Here is a 27647-nt window from a genome sequence, read left to right as displayed (position 1 = left end):
CTTAAAAAGTTGCAGCTATTAGGCCTTAAAGCACCAGCATATTGCAGCGGTGGGATGAGTAGCTATCTGTCCCCTTTGCTACCAGTACACTGCTGGGATAGATCCCAAACCTGTCATTAGATCACACTACTGTTAATTCGATGATGTTTTCTTATTCCAGCTCAAAATGTATGGGTCGTTTAGCAGGGCCACATTCTTCTCCCTTATACTCACACGTGTCTTAGCTCTACCCACATCACTGGTTAAGTAGGTGAGGGCAGAATTCAGCTGTAGGTGTTCGCAGCTCACTGCTGCTATAGTAAAATAGTTGGACAAATCCATCTGTTGTCGTTCATATGAACATGCTTTGCTTTTGTGAAGCCACTTACGCTACTTGTTCAGGGATAACAACTATTAAAATGCTAAATAGTCAAGGTCAGCTCTTTGGTAAGCGTCGATGCCTATAGATTACACAGCCTCTAATGCTGGGTGCAGTATTAGGATGGCTTTGGGATACTCTGTGTGGAAGGAAGCGTTCATTTCACCATGCCAGTCAAGATAGTTATTTGTTTTATTTGGTTATTGTTCAACAACAAAGTTCAATACTTTCCAGGTGGAGCTTTGAACTGTCCCTCTAGTTCCCTCCCTTATCAATAATAAAAAGGTAATGAAGAAAATTCCTGTACTTTTAGATACCTAAAATCTCATTTATGCTAACAAGCTTCAGTTGCAATTTAATGTTACAATTATTTCTTCATGGGAGCTAGGAGGATTAAGCTGAGGCCCCTCCAGTGTCTGAAGATGGCTGTCCACAACCACCATTAAAACGAAAAAGCCAGTGTTGAAAAACACACAGTTTACAATAAAAAAGTAGAAACCAATTCAATTCCCTTTTTGTTACGAATATAAATTTTCTTGTAAATATGTACAGTCCTTTGAGCTATTTCTATAGCAGGAAGCATTTCACAAACAAGACACAAGAGATACGCTTTCAGGACTCAACAGGCCCATTTCTGAGGTCTTGAAGATCTTCTATGAGATGCAAAGATTTAAAGACTGATCTCAGTGACCTTCCAAAGTACTCAGACCAGGAGACAAAACTTTCAGCAAGTTTCCTGCCATATAATCTGATCTAAAATAACCCAACAGACAAGAGAACAGAATACAATATCCATGAAACTTGCCAAAGGACACTGACAAAGGACATTTGACTTCTTATGGACCTTTAAAACAGGTTAGCACGGGCTTGCAAGGGACTAGCAGAAGTTTAAGAGGAAGATTGGATGCGGTTTTGCTTTTTCCAGTTGTAAAGAACGTGGTTGTTCACTTAGGATGTTGCTATCGCAGACTGAATGGTCAAAACCTGCTTTGAAAATCATTTGCTCTCTGCTTCATGGTCACAGCAAAAGAGAATAGAAAGCAATAAATGGCTCAAGGTTAGATATGCAGAAGCAAAGGCAAAGGTGGTCAGTAACCGCTAAAGCTGTTCATTGTGAGTATCCTCTTGTGCAGTGACAGTTGGGTCTTATTGTATGACAAGCTACAGGTCACAGGGAGGGCCCAGCTCTGTGCTGCTTTTCTCTCTGGTGAAAGTCCTCTTGGGATCTGAGCTGAGGTCTGTGGTGTAATTTCTGAACGGACCGTGTTTAATGCTGACAGGAGAACGCAAGTGTGACTGTAATTCTTGTCATAGAATAAGGCTCGTTAACTCTTCTTTGCCAAATTTCCAGAGTAATTAACAGTTATTTTGCAGCGTAATCTAGAGGTTTCAGTTAATTTACAAGTGAGGTACAATACACTACTCAGCAAAGCAACCTAAAAGGAGAGAGCAGCCAGTGATGGTGCAGCAGCATGCAGTGAACTGTCATGCAGAAGACCTGGATAAAGTCTTAACACCCCAGTAGCTTATAGATAATGCACTTTGTCTTGGAGTAGGGCACACGGGCTCATTTAAAGCAGGGTTCTTCCCTCCCCAACAGAGCTGCTCTAGAGCAATTTTATTGAGAACAAAATAACTCTCAGAAGTGGCAGGTGAACAGATTTATCACAAGTAATTTTTGTGTGTGTGTGTTCTGTAGAGAATATCCAATCACACCTATTGAAAGACTCGGTCACCTTGGCCCTTCTGGTTCCAGGCCATTAGGAATTCCCAGCACATCTCAGAACTATGATCAATTATCTGGTAAGGGGTGCTAACCACATTGAAGACCTGGGGTGGGACTCCAGTCCCATTTAATTTCCTTGATGAAGTACTAGGGACTATAGTGAATACAAAAAGTTCATGAACTGCTTGAAAGAGTAACAGTAGTACAAAGTGCAAAAACAGGAGTGCAGGAAAGTGCAGAGAAATTAACTGAGATGCGAACAATCTTCAACAGCATCACATCTCCTGATATGAAGCTAGCTTTGGCCCAGAAATGCTGTTTTGGTAACTGGGCAGCAGATGTATGGAGTGCATGTAACTCAGTGTATTTCCTTTTTTTTTTTTCCTGCAGGTCAAGATGAGTAACTTTGTCTAGCTGAGACTTACACTGAAGACTGGTCCCAGACCTGGCAGGGAAATAAAATGACAGTTACATGTTGCACATATTGTTCCTACAGAAGCAAGGTGCCAGAAGCATTACATCACCTAACCACTGCTGCTACAGCTGACTGAGTGCTCCATGTCTGCTTGCTTCCTGGTGGCATAATGCTTAAACCTCTGACAAAGGTAAGCATCAGCATCACAGTGATCATAGCAGGCTCCCACACTCATTTATCCAGACACTATCTCCCTCTCAAGCCCTCAGTGACTTGACTTCTGCTAGTAAAACCTTCACTTTCATGTCTCAAGAACTTTAGCCTGTTCTCAAGTCAAGCTGCTTTTGCACTTACAGAACTAGTGCAAGGGAAGGGTGTTCACAGGGTCAGGAAGTTACAACTTCGTATGCTGTGTGCTTCGATAGGAGCAGGATGAGATGGGATTTGCTCTTACACTTTACAGTACCACTAGCCCTTCTGAAGTCCACATCTTTTCAAGAGATTAGAGAACATCTCCAAGCTCCCCACTTACCTTGTTGACTTGAGCAAGAGGAGTTCTGGCACCACTCACAGGCATCCGTCCTCGGCTGCTTTCGTCAAACAGTCTTCCAGGGGACCTTTCTCTGCGGGTGCTCAGAAGCCGGCCTGGAGATTTCTCCCTCTCCAGTGGTCGCCCAGGTGACTTGTCCCTCCGCAGCTCTGTCCTGCCCTCACGGTACCGATGGGGTGTGCTTGGTTCTCGAGGGTGGCTGGGACCTTCCGGTGGTCCTGGGCTCGACGCTACCCGCTTGGTTATGTGCTCGTTGTATGTGGGCGGACCTCTCTTGTTAGGGCTGCTGTCATTCAAAAATAATGGACGCGAACAGCTGAGCGACAAAAACCTCATGTTACATTTCCTTTTAGCAAAAATGTAACTTTCCTGAAATATCTAGTAGCGTTCATGTGAAAAATCAGACCTCCCTAAGCCGTGCTCAAAAGGGCAAAGATGGATCCATGAGGCCTAGGCCAGGTTCAGATGAGCTACACATCCTGATTTTTCAGTTTCCAGCAGTACTATCAACCGTGGCATTTATGCACCTGTCTGAAGTGCCACTGCCCTGCTGAACCCTGTCTCTCTGCGTGCTCCCTTAAGAGAACGTGACCCTTGATTTAGAGATTCTTACAGTCGATATTTAGTGTCACACCATCGCAACCTGAACTCACCGTGTTTTGAAGTCACAGTCAACATAAAACAGCTGAAGAGCTCAAAACATCCTCTACTTGTGTTTAAGGAAGAGATTCGCCAGAGATTCCCACAGAGCTCATGTTTCTCAGTGCTCTGGATTTTAAAACATGAGGAACGTTTCTTGTTCCATTCCAGCACTACAGTAACTAACACTAGTCTCTGTCTCCAAGAATGAAGTGAGGGCAACAAACATCTAAGGGGGAAAGGATATCTGGAGTGACTTTGCTTACACAAGGACCATAACACACCAAATTAACCATACCTGCGTGTAGCAGAAGATCCTCTGTGGTGCTCATTGTTGGTCTCCTTCACCAGATTGCCCTTACAGCAGATCACCCTTAATTTATCTTGGTAGGAGGAGGCCAAGTAGATAGCTCCAGATGAGATTGCAGGCCCTAGATACCGTGGATTTGGTATCTCCAAGTGGGCTCGTGCAGGAGTTCTGGGTAAAATGGCAGGAAAAAGTATTTACAATGACAACACTGCACCTTTTCCCGGCACATGCTGTTCAAAAGAATGAAAAGAGAACAACTTACCCTAGAGAAGCTCGTGCCTGAATCTCTATCACTTCAAGGGAATTGAAGTGGGTCACAAACAGATAAGGCTCCCTATAGGCTGAAGGAACATCATAGAGGCAGGAGAAATACAATATAAAGTTCTCTGTTAGAAACTTATTAAAAGGTTCTGTGAACACAATAGAATGCTGCAGCCCATTGGGAAAAGCTAGGAAGAGTACAATTTCTGTGATGTCTTATTACAAACAAAATTACTAAGTAGAGAGACAGGAGCTTTAAGAACTGCTGCTATAAAATTACCTGTGTCCAAAGAAATTTTAGTAACTGAAGTAATATGAATAATGCATAAAAATGGGCTATTAACCGAACAAAATCCAGCAGGTAGCGCAAAAGGCCTGAAGGATCCACACTGAAATGATACATTCTTGACTATTTCAGGTATTTCCAAGCATCATCAAAAACTGCACTAGCCAGTTTAGTCACTGTCAAACTAAGAACATTAAGGGAATACATCACTTTAGTTTAGTCTGTCTCAACTGTGTACACTTCAGAAGGTCTGCCGTTTGGATTTATAATGATATTAAATCATGTGAAAATTGCCATAGCTTCTGGGAGAGCTGGGAGAGGGAGGAGGAAATGGAACTGCTGAGGGCAAAGAATACCTTTCCCACAAATATGTTTCCTCATTTCAGTAATGCCCATAACCGAAATGAACATCCCTCTGCACCTACCAAAAGCTAAGGGTAAGCGATTCCATTTCAGGTCATCAGTCCTACTGCGTCTTCCGTAGGAATCCACAAAGACACCAAACTCTGCCAAGAAAAGTAATGTCAGGTCATGAGCAGTTTTGAAGACACAAAGGATTCTGACGGGTATTTTTCACAGTGAGAAGATGAACATGATCTTGCAAGTCCCACAGGTTGCCTTGACATTGTCTAGACTTAAAGAGTACTTGGATACCAGAAGATATTTGAATTCTAGGTCTCTTTGTACCAATTAAAGTAAGGTTATTATTCCATCTGCTTCTACAGCTGGGAATGCTATGCTACTCCTACTGTAAGACACTCAGAACTAATGCTAGCTGGTTTTTGAAGACTTCCTGTGCATTTCCATGACACTATCCTAAAGGGCCAATAAAAGCAGCTATAAGAGAAAGTAATACACAAGACATTTAAAAAGTCTCTTCTACCAAGAATTCCAAGGTTCAAAAACCCCTTAGTGTTTCATCAGGATAATCAGAAACCTGTTTTACTTAATATTAACTACAATCCCTCCCGTTTGGGCACAGAAGACTACCTGTGGTACTGAGCCATGGGTACAGACAACTTTAAAGCCAGAAGCACTGCAGAAAACCGGATCAGGAATAGATATTTTAGCACCAATTTTCTGCATATCTTCACTGTTTAAACCACCAACAGCAAGTCTTTCAGGGCTTTTAGATTTATTATTTCTAAGAAGCCTTTTGTTACCAGGCCCTAGGAAGTCAACTCTGTCCAGCTTTCTCTCTCAACAGCACCTTCTGTTAGTTCCCATACCAAGAACAGATGTAGTGCAACAATTGTACAACCATACAATACACTTACCATGAAAACACAGCAGATACTCCTCCCTCTGCCCTGTTGGGTTCACTTGGATGATGCTGACTGGGAAACTGTTGGTGGATGCAGCAAACACAGCAGAGGCCAAAGTGTGGTCATTTTTATCCAGGAACTCTGCAAAGAGAATGGAGAAAAACAGCTTGTTCAGCACACCAACTTTTGTTTTCCCCTAAAGCAGTAATCCACAGAATCTGTGGAGCCATTTGGTGCATTCCTTAGAAAATGCCTCCTACCCTCCAGTGTATACTGCTTCATCTCAATTTCATAGAACTTATTGGTTCCAATAATGATGCTGTAAGTGGTCAAATGGATACAGCTGCAAGGCTCTGAGGTTTCAATCTCCTGGAAAAAAGAAGGAATGTATAGACCAGTATTAGTTCCCTGTAACTGTATACAGATATTGCTTATTATGGAAGGTTACACAAGGGCTGCTCTGAAAGTAGTGCCTCCTATTTTATTAAGTTGTCCCACAATATCAAAGCTGGATATTGGTGGTATAGCAGTAGAGGTTGAATCTTCTCACCAATATTCTGTTACATTTTGTTGCCGTTTGATAGATAGCAGCAGAGGGGCAGTGTGACAAAATACCGTCTGAAGCAAAGGTGTAGGACTGAATTCCTCCGTGTGGACAAAATGGCATCTACTGACAATTCGTCGATGCTCGCTGAATGCTTGTGGAGACCAAACAGTGGATGTGAGCACAGGGAGGCAGCGGGTGGTGTGCTTCAGCAGTGGTGACTGTGGGTCACATCTGCTGGTACAGATTTTTAAAAACACGTAAAAATAAATTGTAAATAAATACGAGGTGTTACTTTTGGAGCAACCAATGAATATTGCCACATTTATAATGGAGAGAGACAGTAACCTCTCAAAGTCATGGAAAAATACTCCTGTTTGAAGGAAAATTTTTATTTGGTTGGAAGTGATGCTTGAATAGAGACTTGCAAGTCAACTCATCTCCAGGTGATAACCTTATTGAGAACCTCTTCCTTTTAGAAGGATACATTGTTCTGAAAGACATTCTGCTCTGTAGCTCAGTTTACTGGAATAGCAGGGAGTGGCTCTCTGCTTATTTGTAATAGCTTGCAGCCACACCAATGACTGCATGTCTGAAAAGCTGCCTGGAGATGATACAAGAAACTGACTGGTTTCTCTCTATCCTGAATTGTAGCAATCATGTCACATATTTGTCTCCAGAGTCACAGATTTAATCTAGACTTCTTTAATCTCTGTTGTCTATTGTTTATCCTAGTTTATCTGGAAATTTAGTTGACAGAACAGAAGAGCATATCCTGGGCTTGCTGCCATCTTGTTAGGATCTAAATTGAGTTGCCTGGATCAGCAAAGATGTTGAAGTTGAATGGCAGCATTTGCAGAGACCAGCAGCTGTACATCTTCAGAGTTTTCTGTCAAGTGGTACTCTGTCATGAGCAAGAGTTGGTATCAGCTACAATGCTTGTATGCATTCCAGGTTTGCTGGCATCCATACTGTGTGTGCCAAGATTTGTCCAACACATGTATCTCAGCTCTCCAGGAGGCCAGCACCTGAATTACTGCACGTCTACCTGCAAGTGACTGGCTGGCTGAAGAAGAGTTCCAGACGTTCTGCTTTTCACATCTGCAGATGGCAGAGCGAAGCAATGCATGCTCCAGAACCATGCACTACTAGTGGTGCAGGCAGAGATGGCTACATACACTGGAAGTATATACAAAGCCATGTGAGATTTGTATCTTACTGGCTTGTTTGCTGTATTTATCAGCTGCTTATCCTGTGATGGGATAATACCAAATAAACTTTGATCTGCATAGGAACAGTAAACAAGTTATTTAATTGCAAAGGGAGAACTCATTTTTTCAGGATTTGTCCAAAGACAACCAAGGTGAGGGAACACTGATGGATAACTAAGAAAAAAGCCTTCCTTGGGTAAATAAGCAAGGGTATGGGTACAGCTGGGTCCAGTATCTCAAAAATCTCAATTCTGTTCTCTGTCTCTCACAATATGCCAACCCTCATTACAGGAAATTGCTCTGTGCTCCCACTTTACTCAGCGCACAGCAATTTTCTATCACTTCTCCTGGCAAACAAATGTTCTTATGCATGCAAAAAAAAGCTTAAGATGTTTGCTCCGGAGCAACGCAAAGCCTTAGTGCAGTGTAAGAATTACCTCAGCTACTGAAAGGAATTACTAAGCTTACCTTTCTGATACAGAACTTGCTCAAGCTCTCATTGTATCGCAGAACAACCACTTTATTGGGCATGGCTGCACAGATGCAAAGACCATTCTCAACCTGTAAGGAGGATTACAGCCATAGGTTAGGGTGATAATAAAGTAAATTCTAATGCTGAATGTGTGGAACAGATACAAAGACCTTTTAACACAAAAGGAAATTTGCAGAGATAAGCTAGTCCATTTTTAGTAGGGTAGTTACAGAGCAAAGTAGTGAAAGGACAACAAGCCTCTTCAGATTCTCAAAGGAATACAAATTTGAACTGTTTCTATGATGTCTTTCATACTTAGAACAAATCAGAAGCTTTTCATTAAAATCAGTAAGAAACCAACATGAGTTAGGTTTAATTTTAACCCCTCAAACTGCTACCTTAAAAATCACTTGGAACTGAATGATGCTCAGTTTGTTATCAGAGCACTGAGCAGAATTAATTGATAATGAGAATTTTTACTGTGGCTAAATGTTCCATACTGACACTGGGAATTAGCATAAATATCAAGTGTTATCAAGTGACACAAGGAAGTAAACTCGCTAGCTTGGAAACTGTTACACAACATTTGAGAATAAACAGTGGATGGAATTCACTAACTATAAATCTTAAAGCTGAAGCAAACTCTGAGGAGACAGCTACGCTGTGCTTTGATGTATTTCTTATTATACAGCAGTTCAGGTTATACCGTCATGTCATCCTGCCTGAATTTATTCATATTTGTAGTAGATTCTCCATCCCATCTCCTGCTCAGTCTCTCCTTTCCACCTATACTGCTCTTATTTGAAGAAAAAAAGATTTTAAACAAGAATACAGACCTTGGATGTGTTGCCAGTGAAATAAAGATGCTGACGTGATTAATATTAAACTTGGTAGAGGCTAAAGGGTGCTCTGGGAGCAGGAGGGAGATGTGTCCTACCTTGCCAGCAGCAAAAAGATGACATCCTTTGACAGCTTCAAAAACGTTTGGTGAGATATCAGGCTGGGCCGGAAGGTGAGACTGGGCTAGAGATTGCTTCACCTTTTTTACATCAACAAGACACAAAGCCCTTTCTTCTCCTGCAGACAAAAATGGTTACGTTTTGTCAAGGGAAAACTCCTTGTTCCCTGCAAGTCTTTTCTGTTACCTAAGCAGCAGCTTATCATTACGGGCTGTTACTGTGGAAACAGTCACAATGTACCATGTAGAATTCATTTCATATTATTCCTATTAAAAGTGAAACAGAAAACTTATCTAAAAAAAACCACCAAAAAAACACCACAAAACAGGCAATAAATCCACTGGGAAAACAGTTCTCTCTGTGGATTAATAGCATTGTTAACGTCAAGTAGGTCATCACTAAAAGCAGCCTCATTAGTACACTATCCAAAATTAACCAGAAAGTTTTCTTTTACCCTTTAGAATGTCCCTAAGAGGAACTCTTCTGGGCCAACATAACTGGCAATGAGTTTCCAAGTGCTCCAATAAATGGTATTACAGACCATGCCTGATTCCTCTCACATGAAAGTTTAACTAAGCCTTCAATTACATTCTCATTTATGAGAAAACATCAGACAGTATTGTGTTAGCCACTGTTCCTGGTGGTACACCAATTTTAAACAAATAAACGCAATCCTGTAATTAATCTAAAGGAAAGCCTGGGCCTTTGGTACCTGCACAGCAGCAAGTTTCCAAAGCAATTAGCAGAAGGCTACTGCAGCACAAATGATAATGTACAGCCCCCTACCTGCTATCATGAGTAGCTTCTCCAGATCCTTGATGAGGTGAATTTGGAACACAGCACCCACTCCTGGGATGTGCGTTAAGGAGTTCTTTAATACATTCAGGGCATAGAGACCTTCTTCTGCACCCACCAGTACAACCTATAGTGACAGCAGAAACAAAAACTGCACTGTATGAGGAGAACAAGGGCTGCTCCAAGAGCAAGTTTGGATGAGTGTTTACCAGAAGATGTAGTGAAAAGGACAAAAAAAAAAAAAAAAAGCAAACCAAGTACATAATTACACAAATTGCTGTGAAGGCACAGTGTTCATGAGTGAACTATCCAATATTCAGTAAGGTTCAACTGACCATTGTCATTACCTGGTCACTGAAGGGCATTGTGCAATTTATATCCAAACGGTCCTCACCCTCTAGCTTCAGCAGGGAGTTCCCAAGCAACTTCTGTAAATAACAGAAAGAACTTCCTTGTTATTGGTAAGTTAAACCTCCTCTGCTTCTCCAACTGTATTTTAGCAATGCAAAATCATGATTTCAGATGGGATAAAAAGTTTAGTATAGATTTTCTTTTCGGATAAAGCTAAACGTTGCAGGGATCTCTCCTACAAAAGAATTAGTAAACTTTCAGCTGCCTGAAATGCAGTCAGAAACTGATCAGAATTAAACTCATGTACAATCTGTCGTTATCCCTGTAATTTCCAATTCCCTCCATCTTCTGCAATGGAGCACTGACTTTTTTTTTTTCCAGAAGGATAAGGATGTCCAAATGCCAGTGAGAACATATATTTTCCCAGAGATGAAAGAAATGTTAGCATGAGAGATGATTTCCTCCTAATCCGATATTCATTACTTCCAGAGCCAACATTTTAATATGAAATGCCGTAGAATCAAGTCTCCCTTCATCAGAAAATAGATTTATCAGCACAGCAATGACAAAAGGCTATCCAAAGTCTTAACAACTCAATTTAAGCTTTTATCCTTATCAGGAATAAAGCTAAAAGTAAAAAACAAACACATTCCTCTCTGCTACAAAACAAAAAGAAACCTCAGTTCTTTAGGAAAGAGCTCTTTGTTTTTTCTTTCTTTCTTTCTTTCAAGGCTTGCTCATTCCATATGGTACATTATAAGATAAGATTTAAACTTAAACATGTTTTAAACTGATCTTTCTTACTTTGCTGTATGCTGGAATTGGAGAGATACAATTTTTGAGTCCTCTCACTGCATTCCCAAGCCTAAAGAAGGGTGTATTGTCATATAAAGTACCAGTTTCACAATGAACTAGCTCCTAGTATTCATACTGTGTGTCTTAAGGCAGAAATAAGAACTTACCTTCAGTTAAACCTCAGTATGTCAAATACCAAAAAATCATTTTTCAAAACTCTGCTCCCTCCCAGAATATTTATTATTAAATGAAACTTTTATACTCACAGCATCAGCCTCAGCTTTTTCTCTGGAAACTCTCCCACCTGCCACTATTGATTCCAGTGCTGTGACCCAGCGCTGTTTGTCAGGGAAGCTGGGTGCTAACAGGTAGAGTGTTCTACCAGGCCAGCAAGTGGTGTGTGGATGAGACTCCAATTTTAGGATATATGGCACATCTGAGATGTTGTATAGATAGAATAAGACTTAGATTAGATTTTGGCATATTGTCAATGGACTTAAATCAACACCTTTCAGTGTTATTGGAGAGAAGTTGTATTTAGCATGATGTATTACCACAGCAATTTATACAGAGGTTTCTCCTTTTACAGGTCCTGCACAGGCTAGCCTCCTAGAGCTAAATATTAGCTAGATGTATACAATCCATACATACAATGCTGTCTCTAATAAGTAAGAATCATTTCTTGTCTTTTATTCAAAAGAAATAACATTTTGGGAAAAAAAGTACAAGAACAGCCACTCAGCTAGTTTTTTCCTGTACTATGCAAGAAATATCTGTAAAAATTGGTTGTGGAAACCTTTGTTTTTAACAATCTGAAGCCTTTAATGTTGAAATCAAGACATACATAATCTTTTCATCAGTTCTATGCAATACATACAAATTAAAACATTAACATTTTTTAATAATAAGAGACTGTATACACCCACAGTATTTCTGAGTTAACGATTTTCTGGTTAGAGCACAATAGCGACACATATTACAGAACTTCACACTTCATAACGAGTATTGATCAAAGAAATGAAAGGTAAACCAAGTTTGCTTTTAAGTATGCTACAAAATGCTAATATTTACTTCCATTTGGCTTGATGATTATCTTATTCACAGTTCAACTACTATGACAGAAATAACTCCCTACGTGTAACCAAGTCTAACCAAACCTATCCACTTAATTCAGAGAGGTAATCTTGGAATTGCACAGTTACAGAATGAAAGTTAAAGGGAGAAAAATCTGTTTAGCCAAACAGAATACCAACTGATGTCAAATCAGATGAAATCCATTTGACCTCATTGATTCTCACCTGTCTTTGCTGTATTGGTAAGTTCAGTAGCTCCTACAGCTCCATGAACAGTTACATCCCCATCAGGAAGGCAGAGCTCAAATTCTTCCAGAGGCCTCTGTCCAGCTGCAGAGAGAATGGGGAGATGGATTAAGGAAGGGCAAACAAACAAACAGTGAGGAAAGTAACTGATAGCAAAATGAAGTGGATACAGGCTAGATATTTCACAGCTGGACTGTGATAACATACTAGCAAATAAAACCATAAAAGACCTAAAAAAACCAACAACGTTGCCTTATTACAGAACATTCAGCTAAATCAGGTAAGGCTACAGCAAGCAATCTTTAGGCCTTGTTCTTCCTAGAAATGCTAAGTTACCTTCTCTTGCTTCTGCATCATAAATGAGCACTTTTGTTCCTTCCAGGACAATATACTTCCTGTCCCAGCCCTGTTGCCCACGTTTATTATTCCTGAAGAAAATAAGCACAAACCCACGTTGGATTTTCTACTTGATTATGAACAAAACAAACATGCAAATTTTAAATGAGATTTCATTGGTAGCAAGAAGTTGTAATGAACATATCCAATTATCACATCGTAAGAGTCAGGATAACACAAGGAACTGTCCCAAATGTTTCAGCACCTGATATGGCATCAATGCCATTTATACCTTGGCACTTTCATCCACCCTTCAAGACGTAGACTGCTGCTTGGCTCCTTCAGCTGCAGACCAGGAGAATTCATTTTATCCCGGCAGAATGCTTCAGAGAAATGTGTGGCATATTCTGCTGGCAGTCCACAAGTAGCTGGCAAGCAAGTTGAGCATTTTGGGTGACACATCACTTGGCATTCTGACAAAAACAGAGAAAAACTTATGTAAAATGATGAAAAAAGCATTACAGTTGCCTCAACTCCTAATGCACAAATCCCAGTTTTTACAAGAATCTCCTTGTATTCTACATCAAATGTTTTCTAAAGAAGAATGTTTGCTCAAGAAATTTCAGCCTTCATGTTTGGTCATTCATTCAACCTTCACTGAAAAGCAATTCTAGACAGCTGATGCTTCCTCATTCTCGTCACGTTACACTACAGGCACACACTCTGCTCTTACCAAGACATTTAGATGCCTGCCGTCCGAAGTGCACAGTATCCAGACACACTGCACATTTTGTTGCTCTCATATTTAGCCCCACATTAAAACGATGTGGGATATTATGATGCATTCGCTCTTTCAGGCGCCGACTGTACTCTGGAAGGGACAAAAAAAATCTATTCTTAGAATGCATATTGTGACAGGGATGAACGTTATAGTAGGTTTTGACATTTTAAAGTCAAGGTGACTGCATATTTCTATCCCCAATGAACAAGGACACTGCCTATTTTCCTTTGCAACCTGCAAAATCTTAAGTTACCTCAGTAATTACCTTTTACAGTTGCACGGAATGTGCCACTTGAAAACAGACTGCAGAGCTGACATTGCTATTGTGGTGTAGCAAGATTATGCTGAATAATCCAACTGAATTTCAAGTCTGCACTTACCTTCAATTCTTAACGATGTGCTGGACTAATGACTATTTTGCTTATAGGTAACAAACTCTCCAGCACCTACACTGTTGTAATCAATACATCACAGATCTTTTTCCTTTTTATTGCCTTCATACTAACCACCAGTGGTAGCATATCTCAAAGCATACCTAAAACAGAATCTGTTAGTGGTTCTATTCTGTACTTTTGGTTGTTAGTGAACAAAGTCAATCCTTCAAGGCACATTCTTTCACCAATAAATATCATTCATTCCCTGACCATTATCTGCCACTGAGGACACCTTCCTATGCCAGTACATAGAACCCATCCTTATAGCACTGTGCTTCCCCAGCTACCTGTGATGGCAAGACCAATAGGTGATTTTGGCTTGTCCCATCTTTTTTCATCCTCAACTGAAGACTGGGAGGTTTTAGTTTGAAGTCTCCCTGTTTGATATTAATTCTTGAACACTAGTTAGCTAAGTATAAAAGAGCAGAACCCTTAAACCGTTCACTTTTCTTGATGACCCTGTCACCTCCAATCTCAAAGCTATGGAAGGGTATCACAGGTACTACACTTGATCATAGCCAGAAGGCTGAGAAACAATATCCCCTTTTCTAGGTAAGTGCATATCTATATCTTTGAACTGGTATCTTCCTTTCATGCCAAACCAAACCTTCTCCTATTACCAAAAAATACTGAGAAGGAGCGAGAGGCAGATCACACCTAAATAGTTGAAGACATGCAACAGAGAAGTTCACCAAGAACCTACCCTCTGGTGTGGAGGATTCCTTCCTGCGACTGGAGGGTGGAGCTAGCAGACTGATCGGGGTAGGCTGGTGCTCTGGTGAGCGGACTATGGCAGACATGATGATCTGCTGCCTGGCCGTGGCTGGAGTGGAAGGATGAGGGTGGTCTGATATTTTCCGATGAGCAGCTACAGACGAGATAAATACCACTCATTAACACAACCAACGTGAAGCACTAGCTCATAGCAGTGGTTCTATGTAACCATTCAAAGGTTACAACCAGCAGAAAAACGTGTAGCCTTACTGCATCTTCTCTGCAGTAGGCTAGAATTTAAACAACACATTACTGCTATAGTGACACACAATTAAAGGCATGTATTCAGACCAAAAAATGTGCGCCGCCTCCAGATTCACCTTTTCTGTTAACTCCTACCTTCCTCACGAGCAGATCTGAGCTCAATGCGTGTTTTCTGTAGAGCCTCCTCCAGCTCAGCAGAACGAGCTTTCTCCTTCTCCAGTGCCACTTTCAGCTCATTGTATTGCAGGGGAACCTGTGTGGGTAAAGAAGGGTCCTCTTTCCGCCGACTAAACAGGCCCTAGCAACAGAAACACACAGACAACTCCTAACTCCTAGTAAGAGATGGCTTAAACTAGGCAAAGTGAAACTAGCTAGTGGCAGTCCGGCCAGAGGGCCTAATGGTAATTCTGATATAAGTAAGGATGGATTTTTAGTTCATATTGGCACTGGAGAGAAAATGTTGAGATATGGATTAATTTAAAGGGGGACATACGTTACCTGCTAGTACTCACATGCTGAGTTTCCGAAAGCATCTAAACAGAGGATCTCAAAATAGGTGGTTAAAATTAATTTAAATTACTTAATTCAAAATGACAGAACTGCTTATGACAATGTGACACAAGTCACATCACCTGACTAATCAATCCTATGCTAAAAGACAGCCACTCTAGATACACAATATGTTCATACACACATACATACTTACTGTTAAAAGGAAAAAAAAAACATGGTTAAAGCTCTACATTCCCACAACAACCTCACTGACGTGTAGCTATTGGGTTGGGAATAATAAAGTACTGGAAAGGCCACATGAAAGACTTTCTGCCTAGCAAAGCTTGTCCTCAGTGACTTGGAATGCTTAGATGACACATCTATGCTACACATAAAGAAAGATAAAACAGAAAATTTTGAAAACACAGCACATAGCTATATAGAAAGCCATCATTTAGTTCTATGACTCTCAAACCTCTTTCACCCACCTTTTTCTTTTTCGCTGGCTGGTCCATCTTTGCTTGCAGGAAATCAATGAGTTTGGTTTGCTGAGAAATAGTGCCCTCCATTTTCACTTTTTCATGGGAATAGAGAACCTTTGAACCACACAAATATGTAAGAAATTTCATCTTAACAGCAGAAACAAACAACCCAATAGCAGAACAGAGGTAAAAAACACTGTATTGTACCACATGGCTCTGAAAAATACTGGATTACAGAAGGGTCATATCCCAAAACTCCACCTTAAATGGGGAGCAAAGAGTCCCTCCCACTGTTTCCTCACCCTCACCTGAATGTTTTCCAGCTGATATTCCAGATCACTTCTTTCAGTCTTGAGAAGATCTGCTCGATCTAGAGCTTCCTGCAGACCTTGAGTGAGGCGGAAGATGTGGTTCTTTTGCAGATCCATCTGCTGCTGCAGCTTTGCCTGCTGTTAATAGCAAAAAAGAGTGGTGTGCTTTTTTGCTTGTTTTTGTTGTTGTTGTCTTTTTTAAGAAGAGCTATTACATGTTTTTGTTTTTTTTTGTAAAAAAAAAATTAAGCCTTTAAAAGCTAAACTATGGAGAGCTTTGAGAAGTTTCGTCTGTGGTCTCCACCTACACACATACAGCACATTGGCTCCAGACTTGTTTATAAGCTATGGTCCTCTGCCTGGTGTAGGAATGCTGTGTCTGGGCACTGACACTACCTTGCAGATGTGAACTGGGACATGCCTTGTCATTACAAGCTTATCTAATAATCACTGGGACACTGGCTGAACCCAATTTCTATCACCAGAACTGCTTTGCTCTTCTTGTTCAAGTATTGTGGTACTGTGTCCACTGGCTGAAGAGTCCTTATTGTCAACTCTTGGCTCCCAGCCCACCTTTCCCTGCACGGCAGTTCACTTTTATAACTCCCTGATGTGGCCACACATTTTGCAAGATTTTAAGTAAAAACAAAACTTCCATCTTCATTAGTTCTCTAGTTACATATGAGAAGGATGGATGTGCAATACTGCTATTGACACAGTTTTATCCAGTCCTCCCCACAGCTTGGAACCTTCTGAAGTTATAACTTGAATTTACAAGGTTACCTCCTCCAGAAGCCTCTGCTTGAGCTCCCTTTCTGTCTCAAGCTTCTGTTGTAAACTGCGTGCATTCATCTCCAACATAGCATGCTTCTTCTCCAGGTCATTGAGCTAAGCAGGTGGGACAGATGATCAGGACAACATAAAACAGTGATAAATATAGTGTTTCACAATTTTAAAATTCAGCCTCACCAAGCACACACACAATAAAAATGATACAATTATCCTTTACTTACTATAACGGGTTGAGGGGGAAAAAAATGGCGTGCCACTGTTCAAATTTAGGCATCAAGTTATTGACAGAACTCATTGTACAAACCTGGTATCACAGACTGCCTTTTCCTTCAGCCATTCTCAAAATGGACACAAGTACAGACTGTGAGACAAATGGTTATAGATTAGCCACACAGAAAGGGATCTGGGAGCACTGGACAGTAGGCTCAACATCAGCCAGCAGCATGCCCTAGCAGCCAGGAGGGCAAGTGGCATTTTGGGGTCCATTAAACACAGCGTAGCCAGTCGGTCAAACGAGAGGATTATCCCACTACATTTAGCATTGGTGCAGCCTCATCTTGAGTACCATGTGCAGTTCTGGGCTCTGCACAGCATTAAAAGGATATTAAGATACTTGAACGTATCCAGAGGATAGCAACAAAGTTGTTAAAAGGGCTAGAAGGCATGTCCTATGAGGATAGGCTGAGGACAAGCAGGTTGTCCAATGTGAAGGTAGCCAAAAGGTGACTTCACTGCTCTCTGGAATGGAGAAAGAGGTGCCAGTTTCTTCTCCCTACTATCTGATGATAGAATGCAAGTGAATGGCCCAAAGCTGCACCAAAGGAGGTTCAGACTGTACATTAGGAAAGATTTCTTCACCATGTGGCTGGTCAGACACTGGAAATAGTGAGGTGATTGATGCCCAGTGCCTGTCAGTGTTCAAAAGTCATTTGGATAACACTCTTAATAGCATGCTTTAACTTGCAGATAGCCCTGAAGTAATCAGACAGTTGGACTAGATGTTCTTTGTAGGTCCCTTCCAACTGAACTATTGTTCTAAAATTAAATTCTAGGCCTTTGGCTTCAAGCTAGAATTCTATACTGTTGATCTCCAGTATTTAACTTTCTCTCCCATCTTGAAAAAGCTGCTCAAAACCACCATTCTAGAAGTAATATCTCTGTAAAAGTATCTCAGCTTGTAATGAAAATGTAGGGTTGAAAGTTGCTTACCTTATCAGAAAGGCTCTCAGCTTTGAGTTTTTGTTCTTTTAGTGCTTGCTGGAGGGCTAGAATCTCTGCCTTGTGTTCTTTGACAGCTAGTTCTACCACCTGGCGAGATTCAGTAATACGCTGATCTGCTCTCACTCTGAATTAAAAGGGAAGACAATGTTACCTAACTCCTTTCTGGGTTTGACCTCTTCCTAGCATGCAGTGGCATCAATAACTTTCAGGGGTTTGCCTCAAATTCAAGATGTTACTTTATAAAGCCTGACTGTTTATTGCAACACTTGTATTATATAACCTTGCCCCAGTCTAGAAAAGCAGCCTGAAAATTTCAAGGCTCTACAGTTACACTTGGGAGCAAGGACTAACTTTGCATATAATAAAGTAAAAGAGGAAAAAAAAAATATCAAGACTTTTATAAAATTTCAATGATAAATACCACAGCCTCTTGAATCACTTACTTGCAAAAAAAAAAAAAAAAAAAAAAAGGAACAATATTACTGGTGAATGACTATTAACTAATATACCATTTTTATAACTACTTCACAAGAATTTATATTTAGTTCCCACTCCCATATCCTATTCCAAATATATTTTTGTACTCGCTTCTACAGAGCATTTGCATACAAGTTAATATAAAAGGAGAGGAGGGGACAAAAGACCTGCTCTGTTTCTCAGTATCCAGCATCCTCTGCAACTCTCTGACACGACATTCAAACTGAGACTTCTCATCCCCCAGAACATTTCTCCATGCTTCCCACTGACGCTCTTTCTCCAAGAGTTCATCGTTCAGGGCCTCCAAGTCCATTACTTGCTCTTCCAGCATTGTACATGTTGTCTTCAAGGCCTCCATAGTCTAAAAATAAATCCTCCTATCAATTCTCACATCCCACATCAAGCATGCACTTTAAGCTTCAGCCTTACCATTTAACTTACAGTACATGCAAATTGGCAGCAAACATAAGCTGGTAAATCACAACCCATTTATTTCCAACTTGTGATTAATGTCAGCTCTATCTCATTATGAAGATTTGCCAAGGTCACAAAATTAAATAATTCTAAGTTATGATACCTTCAGAGTGCTAAATTTCTTCACATAATAATACAAAGGGAAGTAACAAAAATTTTCAATTCATTCAAGTACTTGGGGAAGAGTCTTAAGCAATAATTGGTCAAATTGCCCGTAGAAGCATATTCATTCCCTACAGGCTTCCAGATTTAAAATAATTTTTAGCCTTTCAGAAAACCACCTAGCTACCATGGGAAAATTGTGATCCAGACTTGTACAAAGCCTTACTTGTTTCTGACTGGTAAGCTGCATCTCTCGCTCAGTGATCTCTCGACGGAGATGGTCAACTTCACTCCGCAACTGGACAACTTCATCATTGGCCCCTGAGGCCTCATCAAGTTGTTTGGACAGGAAGAAATTCTGATTGTTCAGTTCTGCGTTGTCTTCACTGAGCTGGTTCAGCTGCTCTTCCAAATCTGTAATCACCTAGAAAGAAAGATAAATTAGATTACACGTCAGCGAGTACAGGTTGTTTTGAAAAAGTGTTCTCCTCTCACAGAGACATTTACTGCCAAGCAAGACCACCACTTGGCTTTTTTTTTCCCCCTTTTCAAATTTACTCACATAAAACACAGTAATGACAGATTTTATGCATGGGAGTACTTTGATTACAAGCAGAGTTTTGATTCTTGCAGAGAATTTTTCTTTAAGTTTTGTTTAGAGTATAAATATGCTATAACACAACTCCTTCTCTGAGAGAGACCTGCCATATTGAAGGCACTGTGCTGGGAGTCAGGAGTTCTGGTTGTATTCTCAAATCTGCTGCTGACTCAGTGTGCTTTTGCCAAACCTTTTTTTTTTTTTTTTTTTTGCCTTAATTTCTCCTCAAGTGAAATGAGGCTAACACTTCTTACAGAGACTTTTGAAGTGTGATATGTAAGAAAATTGAACAAGAGGTGCAAAGAAGGCAGTATAATCTGATGAATCCTCCTAGCAATTGTTGAGATTACTATAAGCAGCATTTTATGTAGCCAGAAAAAGCAGAAAAATTGAGAAATATACTTTAAAGTAATATCAGCATAGGATATATGAAGAAAAAATGTGGCAGTACAACAGACTAATAGAGAAACCAGTGAAAAGCAGAAATTCAACGAGCACAATAGCCTTGCCTTTAACAAAGTGGAAGCATTTAATTTCTTAAATCAGAATAGCATTGCACTACAATGCTTTAAACCACATTCTGCTTCAATTTAAAGAACAATAGGAACAACAGTGGGCTCTTCTCACAATTCTTTATAATTTGTTATGAGTGAAAGGCCATCAGCACTGGGTAGGTGAGTATTTGTACCTCCTAACTAAATAAATGTCATCACAACAGAAGAGGAAGGATCCTCAGAAAAACGTTAACAAAAAGAATTTCAGAAACTAGAAAAGTTCTATACAATTAGCATTCAACTATAAGAAATACATTCAAGAGGCATTTTTGCCTAGATGTCAAAGAAAGGTGAATAAAACGCTTCATTAAATGGGGAAAATATAATATCTCAGAACACAGTTGGCCACATTCAAATGTAAATGTTCCAATTTCCTACACAAGTCAAGCACTTAAATAAATAAAGCAGTAAAGTGTTGCACATGTCTCTTCTCAGCTATCTGGAAAGATGACAACTATTTCTTTTTGAAGAATCTGTAAAGCAGGTATTGGCTGCTTCATACCGTGCCTCTCCTAGATCTAAATTAGCAGTATCTCATTTTTAAACCGTTGGCAGAAGAAGTCCAAGGGCCATTATTCCCTGCTGGGTGAAGGGGAGATTCCTGCTAACCATCTGTTTTGGGTCAAATCAAAGTGATTCATCCTCTAAAACTCAACGCTGCTGATATAAATCTGATCATATGGTTGTTTCTTGAACACTCTTACTGCCCTGTTCCCAACATGCATTTTAACTGCAACGCTTGAGTCAAATTTCCAAAGAACTCAGACTGTATGATAAGGATATCTTAGTGCCAAATTGTTGTAGGGATACTTGTAAACATATTTATGTAAACAGAAAGGAACAGAAGAACACTTGCTTTTACAATGTTTTACCCACCACTCCTACAAACAACATTGGCGGTTTCTACTGGCTTCCAGATCAGATAATGCCTTCCCTTTTCTTCTACCTTTATTTTATTTTCTGTTTATTTAACCACACTAGTGAGTTTTAAGCAATCTGTTACAGACCTTTGGTTTCTTCCACTTTCATTTTATATATTAATTCAAGTACTTTTTAGAAAGCGTATTATACTATAATTTGAAATATACGGGAGACCTGAGGGATAAATCCAAAACGGATATGGTAGCATAAAGACTTTGTACTTCAAACTACATAATTCTTCTTTAAAAACTGTATTTCAGGACAGCTGTATACTTTAATGGCTGGAAATTAAACTCTATTCACCCTTATTCTATGTTCTAAGAGTTTGACTTCTTTCTCTGGATATAACCAGAATTAAACCAAACCACCAAAGCCACTTGACTTAAATTCTGAACACAAAATACAACCTACATAACGTAATTTAGTTAGAGCTGATTTATTTATTTTAAAGAGAAACTTGTTCTTCCCATAATCTGCTGTTGGTTTTTTCTTTTTCATGGGGAAAAGGAAAATGTATTGACAATTTTTTTTTAAAATCTATCTGCAGGTATATATAATCCAATAGGGTTACAGAGTCCATAAATGCTATAAAGCTGAAGTGGTGATAGATAACAGTGTCACAAGAAAATGAGACAATGTGTGATGTAAATGCCTGTCCTGGGAATCAAAAGCAAACAGCACACGATAGGGGATGTGACTTTAGGCATACATACATACATGCATACGTACAACCTATGCCAGCATTCCATACCTGAAAAGACTTAATAGCTATAGGCATTTTTCTTTTCAGTTAAGGAACTTCCCAGACAAAACAAACAAACAAAACACTGAGCTATTGCTATGAAGTTAAATTTGTAAATCTACATTTAAGGAAAGCCTGTAATGAAACACTATTATGGCTTTTGAAAATGCAAAACATAACCACAGAATTCTTCAGATTTGAAGTTCATAAAAAAACCAGACACTTGAAAGCTCAGGGGAGCACTTCCAGGCAATCCAGGCAGCACTATGTGCACCATGCACCATCACTCACAAAGCTAACGAAATGTTCTCCTCAGTCTACGTACATCTTCATGTACATCTATGTACATCTTCATCCCAACAAATCCAGAAAATTGAGATAAAATCTAACGTGAGCACGCCAAACTTGACAGACTGTTCACTACATACCTTATCTTCATACAGATATGGAAGACGGCATCTCATTTCAAGTATTATAGAGTAACCCATGCATAACAAACTTCAGCAAAAGTGATCATACTCAGCACAATTCCCTCCCCGTTGCAAAGTATCAGAGGGGTGAAGCGTTTCTATATTGTATACCATACACAGTGTACAAAATTTAATCCATACTCTCCATGCATCACAACTACAGTCAAAATAACATGGGAAAGGAAAAAAAAAAGCAGCAGTTTTAGAATACTCTTAACTGCGGTTTGCAAGCTTCCCCAAAGCTGTGCTCAGATCTTTCAGGAAGATGTCTCTGTTCTCAGATGCCACCAACAAATGCACAGGGATATGTTAGGATACTACAAGGTTAACTGCTTCAGAATGCTATCACAGCAGCATGTTGTTCAGTGTTTAATTCAATTTTTAGCACAACCTTCATTCAGAACTTACAAACTAATGAAGTGTTTTACTCCATTCATTTCCAGTCCCCACCCCACCCTGATCTTTACTAGAAAGTTAGCTGTCAGAAGTTACTAGGAAAAGAAACAAAAGCTATCTCACATCCCCAAGTTATCATAAGGAGCACATGAGAAAGTACCACCGTCACTTCCTTTTAACTTATTATATGTGGATGTGAGAGATGAAGCTTTTCTAGCAAAGAAATACCAAGCATCTTAATGGAGCAGATTATCAGGCCTCTTACTGACAACAGCTGCAGATAGATACCTGGTCTTCTATGCCTACCTATATGATGGATATGTAACAAACAACTAATTCCTCACTTCCCTCTGTAATCAGACAACACCTGTGACTTGAAAAATACCTTACACTGAAATTTCAGTCTCCAAAAATCCATCATGGCATAGCTTGCAGGACATTGCTCCTGTTAGTAGCTGCAGAGCACTGGAATATTTCACCATTTGTGTCCCCTTCCTTCCCACACCAACCCATCCTTAAAACACACAGCCTCCTTTAGTCCTCCATTCTTGTCCTCAGAAGATGAGCTGCCACTCCAACCATGATCCTCACTCTCAAATCATGGCAGTCATCCACAGAGAAGGTCCCACTGGCCTCTTTCACAGCAATAGCACCGCAACACCCTAAAAATCTATGACTTTTTGCCAAACTACAAAAACTCCACTTTTGCCATAACATTTTTCATGAAATGAAATAGCCCCTCCCAACCAATAGACAATTGTAAATACATATACTCATGGGCATGCACATGTATTTTTTTTGTTTGTTTGTTTTATCAATTTAACTAAAGCCATAAGGAAGTCTTTGCCTGGGTATTAGCCTAGTGGGAAAGATCTTTGGGAGAGATGAGATAACTTAGCAAAAGTATATAACATGTCTGGACATAATTTTGGACATGTAAGATCTACTCTTGTATGTCAGCTAATTGAGCCAACATGGAATCAGGATTTTAGACAGAAGTCAGAAGGAATTTTTTTCATGCCTTGCTATCCAATCTCCTGGAGGTACAGACCTAAGCCTGTTAATGCTTAAGACAGCAACACACAGTGATGCAAAGCATCCTCAAGGAGGGGAGGTAACCCTTGTTTTAATGATGAAATCTGAATAAATGAAAATGCAGTATCTTATTAGCATTTTTTAAAAGCCACTCTCTTTTCTAGAGTAAAAGCAATAGCCTGTATCCCCTCTCCTCCCCCATAAAAATGGAAAATACAGGTGGTGGTTCCACAGAATAACATTAATATTTTACTAAGCTGACTGTAAATATACTTTATGGGATACATTTTCTTCTCAATTTTTATAGAAATTACCGCCTCCTTACTGAATTATTTCTGAATGAAATTACTGAATGTTTTCTTCATGAAAGAACTCAATCATTAGTTAGATAACTTAGTATCATTCTTGACTCCAAATGCGTTGATGAACCAACAAGCAATAATTAAACACCAGATGGAAATAAGTGACAAAAACGTAAATCTTCCTATTTAAGAAAATGCATTTTATTTCTAGAGTGCTTGCTTATTGCCAAGAAAATAAACTTTTAAAACTCAAATGGATGGCAGTATTTTTCACAGCATAATTCTTGAAAGGCAGAGAACTAGTCCTTTCCCCCTCAGTGGATTTGTGGCAGGAGCTAGCATTGTGCCAAGATTACAATAAAATATCATTGTGTGTGCATGGCCATGTTCATCTGTGTGTGTGTGTAGAGCAGGTACAACAATTTGCAATTTTTACTGTAGTTATGTATCCTATCACTTATTGCACAATTGAGGTTTTTGTGGAAAAAAGCAAAAGCCAGTATTTTCTTTTTGGCTCCAAAAGAGACATGTTCCAAGATTAAACGATGCAGAGCTATTAGAGCAACCGAATACAAAAAAAATCACAAAGACAAAAGAAATTAAGACCAACAATACAACAAAGATCATATTTAAAACTGACAAATAGGAGAACCTAGAGAAGTACTGACTTGGGTCAGAGACCTCAGCAAAAGAAAGGACAAGAGCGCAGCCACAGTACAAGGAAAGCAGACGCATTTTGAGGTGTCACTGCTCAATACAAATGAGGTTGAAACATCTGGTGAAGGCACCATAACAAACATTCCTCGATTCCTCACTGTCAAGGTAAGACTGTCCTATCATTTCTCTCAGTACTTCTCAGTAAAAAGGATAGACAGCTACAACTACTTGCAACACAGTAAAAAAAAGTTTCTACCTATGGTCAATTAAATTATACATACATTTTCCTGGGCTGGAAAGAGAATGAATGATGAGCATGTATTATTCACATAGGAATCATTTCACTAATTTGTTACTGATGAGGATGTCTGATGCATGATCTCACTTACACCACTAAATGACCTACAATGCACAACACCTAAAAATCCTTTTATGCAGAACATTCAAACCTCTCAGCGTTATTGTAATCTTGTAGAACTACAGAATACCATGGTTAGAAAAGACCTCCAAGATCATTCATTCCAGCTGTCCATTTACCACCAATATTTCCCCACTAAACCATGTCATTTAGCACAATATGTAAGCATTTCTTCAACACCTCCAGGGACAGTGACTCCACCACCTCTCCAGACAGCCCATTCCAGTGCCTGACTGCTCCTTCAGAGAAGAAATTGATCCTAATATTAAACCTGAACCCTCCATGGAGGAACTTGAGGCCATTCACTCTTGTCCTATCACTAGTTATGCGGGAGAAGAGGCCGACCCCCCACCTCACCACAACCTCCTTTCAGTGAGCTGTAGAGAGCTAGAAGGTCTCCCCTGAGCCTCCTCTTCTCCAGACTGAACAATCCCAGTTCCCTCATCTGCTCTCGGTAAGACTTGTACTCCAGACCCCTCACAGCTTTGTTGCCCTTCTCTGGACACCCCATGGCAGCAATGTCTTTCTTGTAGTGAGGGGCCCAAAACTGAACACAGTACTTGAGGTGCAGCCTCACCAGAGCTGAGTACAGGGGGATGATCACCTCCTGGTCCCACTGACAACACTATTTCTTATATAAGCCAGGATGCCATTGGCCTTTTAGCTACCTGAGCACACTGCTGGCTCATGTTCAGCCAAGAACATGGGTCATGGGTCACTCTTCACTGCTGGAGATTGCCTGCCACACTTACAAAGCCAAAATTCTACTACAATGAGACAACAGGTTACAACCTCTGGAAGGCAGCCTACCATGCAGCAGAACACAACTGGCTTTTGCCTGCATGGAGATAACAAGTATTTTCACAGATTCTGTAAAAAGGCCAAGACAGAACAAACAACAGAAAAGATAGCTATGGATGTAGTATGTGTGACAACACACAGGGCCAAAAGATCATTCAGCATAAGCAAAGTAGATGACAAAAAGCAAAGTTTCTTTTGCAGAATTTATTTTGGATGGAGGTTAATACAATTTGCTAAGCCCTACTTCCTCACTGCTTCATGTCAGTATATTCTATGAACAGAATACAAGAATCCCCTTGTTCAGCGCTGAGAGGGAACTGTGGAAAACACAGTAACTCTTAAATGGTATTTTTGAAAGATGAAAATTTTATGTTAGATACTTCGTCATCCAGCACAAAATAACTAAACTTGAGGAAATCACTGGAAGTGGGGAAACAATCAAGATTTAAACAAACAAACAAACAGCAGTTAGGCTCTGTTTACAGAGCAATGTAAGGAGTAAAAGCCTAGAAATATCAGCAGCCAGTGTTGATCCAGAGGAATCAACATTTCTGTAGATCACATCATTGGAAGACAGACTCTCCATCGAGTTTGAAGACACTGGTAATTGGCAAGAATTCCTATGAATAGTCAAAGACCCTGAGATCTGTCCTGGATTGATGCAATGTGTAGAAAAACATGTCAAAAGACCTCAAGTAATATAAGGTAGAAATTAAGATCCTCACGTTCTTTCTACTCTTTGAACAGATGACTACATGTCATTGTATCATTTTGAACCGCGCGCTTTCTTGGCTCTTCAGCCATTAAATTCTCCTTAAAACCCAAAGTAGGAAGAATGCTTTTCCATCAGCTCTGGCCTAGATCTACAATGCAGCTCAAGATTTGGACAGGCAGATCTTTTCTTCTCCTTGTGAGTAGAAAACATCTTTACCTACAAACATTTTTGCAGCTGCTACACCATTCTTATTAGCTGCACTGCAATGAGATATTTTAATTTACTTTCTTCTCCAAAAAGAAGAATAGTGTCAATTTCACAAATGGAATAAAACCTCACAACTGAGGTTTACCTGAAGCCTAAAAAAAGTCAAATCCAATCGGTCTAGCTCCTAACACCTTTAAGACAGAAGTCCACATTGGGAACTAGTGTCATCAAGGAGTAAGTCAGTAAATTGTTTGCTTCCTTATCCTTAATTTCAAAATAATTCAATGATCTGTATTTAATACTCACTGTGCAGCTATTACGAAGGGCTTCAAATTTACGCTGGATTTCATCTCTATGTGCCTAAAGGAGGTAAGAAGTTAATCATCAATTTTTCGTACATGAGAATTAGAATCCAACAGCTGTTGCTAAACAAACTGCAGAACAATCTACCAGCAAGCAAAGTTTGGAAGGCAGATGCTGCACGCTATGAAAGCACTCTGTAGTGACAAAGAAGTGATTAGCAAGAGTCACATCCTACTTAATCAAATGTTTCCAATTCTGAACTACTTAGAAAAATGTACAAACTCAAGAACTGAATTATATAAAAAGTTCCATATAAATGGTCACCAGATCACTTATTGATACCATGTTAAGTTTGTACATTCATGACATAAATTTGAATTAGTTTTACTTCC

The 27647-nt window shown here is 39.8% G+C and overlaps 1 protein-coding gene across 16 annotated transcripts in view; it reads right to left on the bottom strand.

Moving 5' to 3' along the window:
- Window positions 1-532: 532 nt before the first annotated feature.
- CIT (citron rho-interacting serine/threonine kinase) overlaps window positions 533-27647 on the bottom strand; it is a 71486-nt gene continuing 44371 nt past the window's right edge. For 4 of the 16 annotated variants that reach the window (XM_015275389.4, XM_004934401.5, XM_004934402.5 and 1 more), the window contains exons 24-48: window positions 27259-27312; window positions 19363-19560; window positions 18728-18921; window positions 18072-18207; window positions 16854-16958; window positions 16068-16208; window positions 15766-15873; window positions 14921-15083; window positions 14511-14675; window positions 13326-13463; window positions 12885-13065; window positions 12593-12684; window positions 12236-12340; window positions 11204-11373; window positions 10127-10219; window positions 9783-9918; window positions 8975-9114; window positions 8034-8126; window positions 6071-6179; window positions 5823-5951; window positions 4971-5051; window positions 4261-4339; window positions 3987-4166; window positions 3032-3365; window positions 533-2529 (exon numbers count right to left, since the gene is read on the bottom strand). In XM_015275389.4, coding sequence (XP_015130875.2) covers window positions 2506-2529; window positions 3032-3365; window positions 3987-4166; window positions 4261-4339; window positions 4971-5051; window positions 5823-5951; window positions 6071-6179; window positions 8034-8126; window positions 8975-9114; window positions 9783-9918; window positions 10127-10219; window positions 11204-11373; window positions 12236-12340; window positions 12593-12684; window positions 12885-13065; window positions 13326-13463; window positions 14511-14675; window positions 14921-15083; window positions 15766-15873; window positions 16068-16208; window positions 16854-16958; window positions 18072-18207; window positions 18728-18921; window positions 19363-19560; window positions 27259-27312 — 3348 coding nt within the window. In that variant the 3' untranslated portion in view covers window positions 533-2505. The remainder of the gene's footprint in view (window positions 2530-3031; window positions 3366-3986; window positions 4167-4260; window positions 4340-4970; window positions 5052-5822; window positions 5952-6070; window positions 6180-8033; window positions 8127-8974; window positions 9115-9782; window positions 9919-10126; window positions 10220-11203; window positions 11374-12235; window positions 12341-12592; window positions 12685-12884; window positions 13066-13325; window positions 13464-14510; window positions 14676-14920; window positions 15084-15765; window positions 15874-16067; window positions 16209-16853; window positions 16959-18071; window positions 18208-18727; window positions 18922-19362; window positions 19561-27258; window positions 27313-27647) is intronic. The other 12 variants (XM_015275392.4, XM_015275393.4, XM_025155544.3 and 9 more) reach the window with 9 other exon arrangements.

This window comes from Gallus gallus, chromosome 15 (assembly GCF_016699485.2).
Source record: "Gallus gallus isolate bGalGal1 chromosome 15, bGalGal1.mat.broiler.GRCg7b, whole genome shotgun sequence".
NCBI lineage: Eukaryota > Metazoa > Chordata > Aves > Galliformes > Phasianidae > Gallus > Gallus gallus.
The sequence above is the reverse complement of the archived record's forward strand: the minus strand, read 5'-3'. Positions and strand labels throughout refer to the sequence as shown.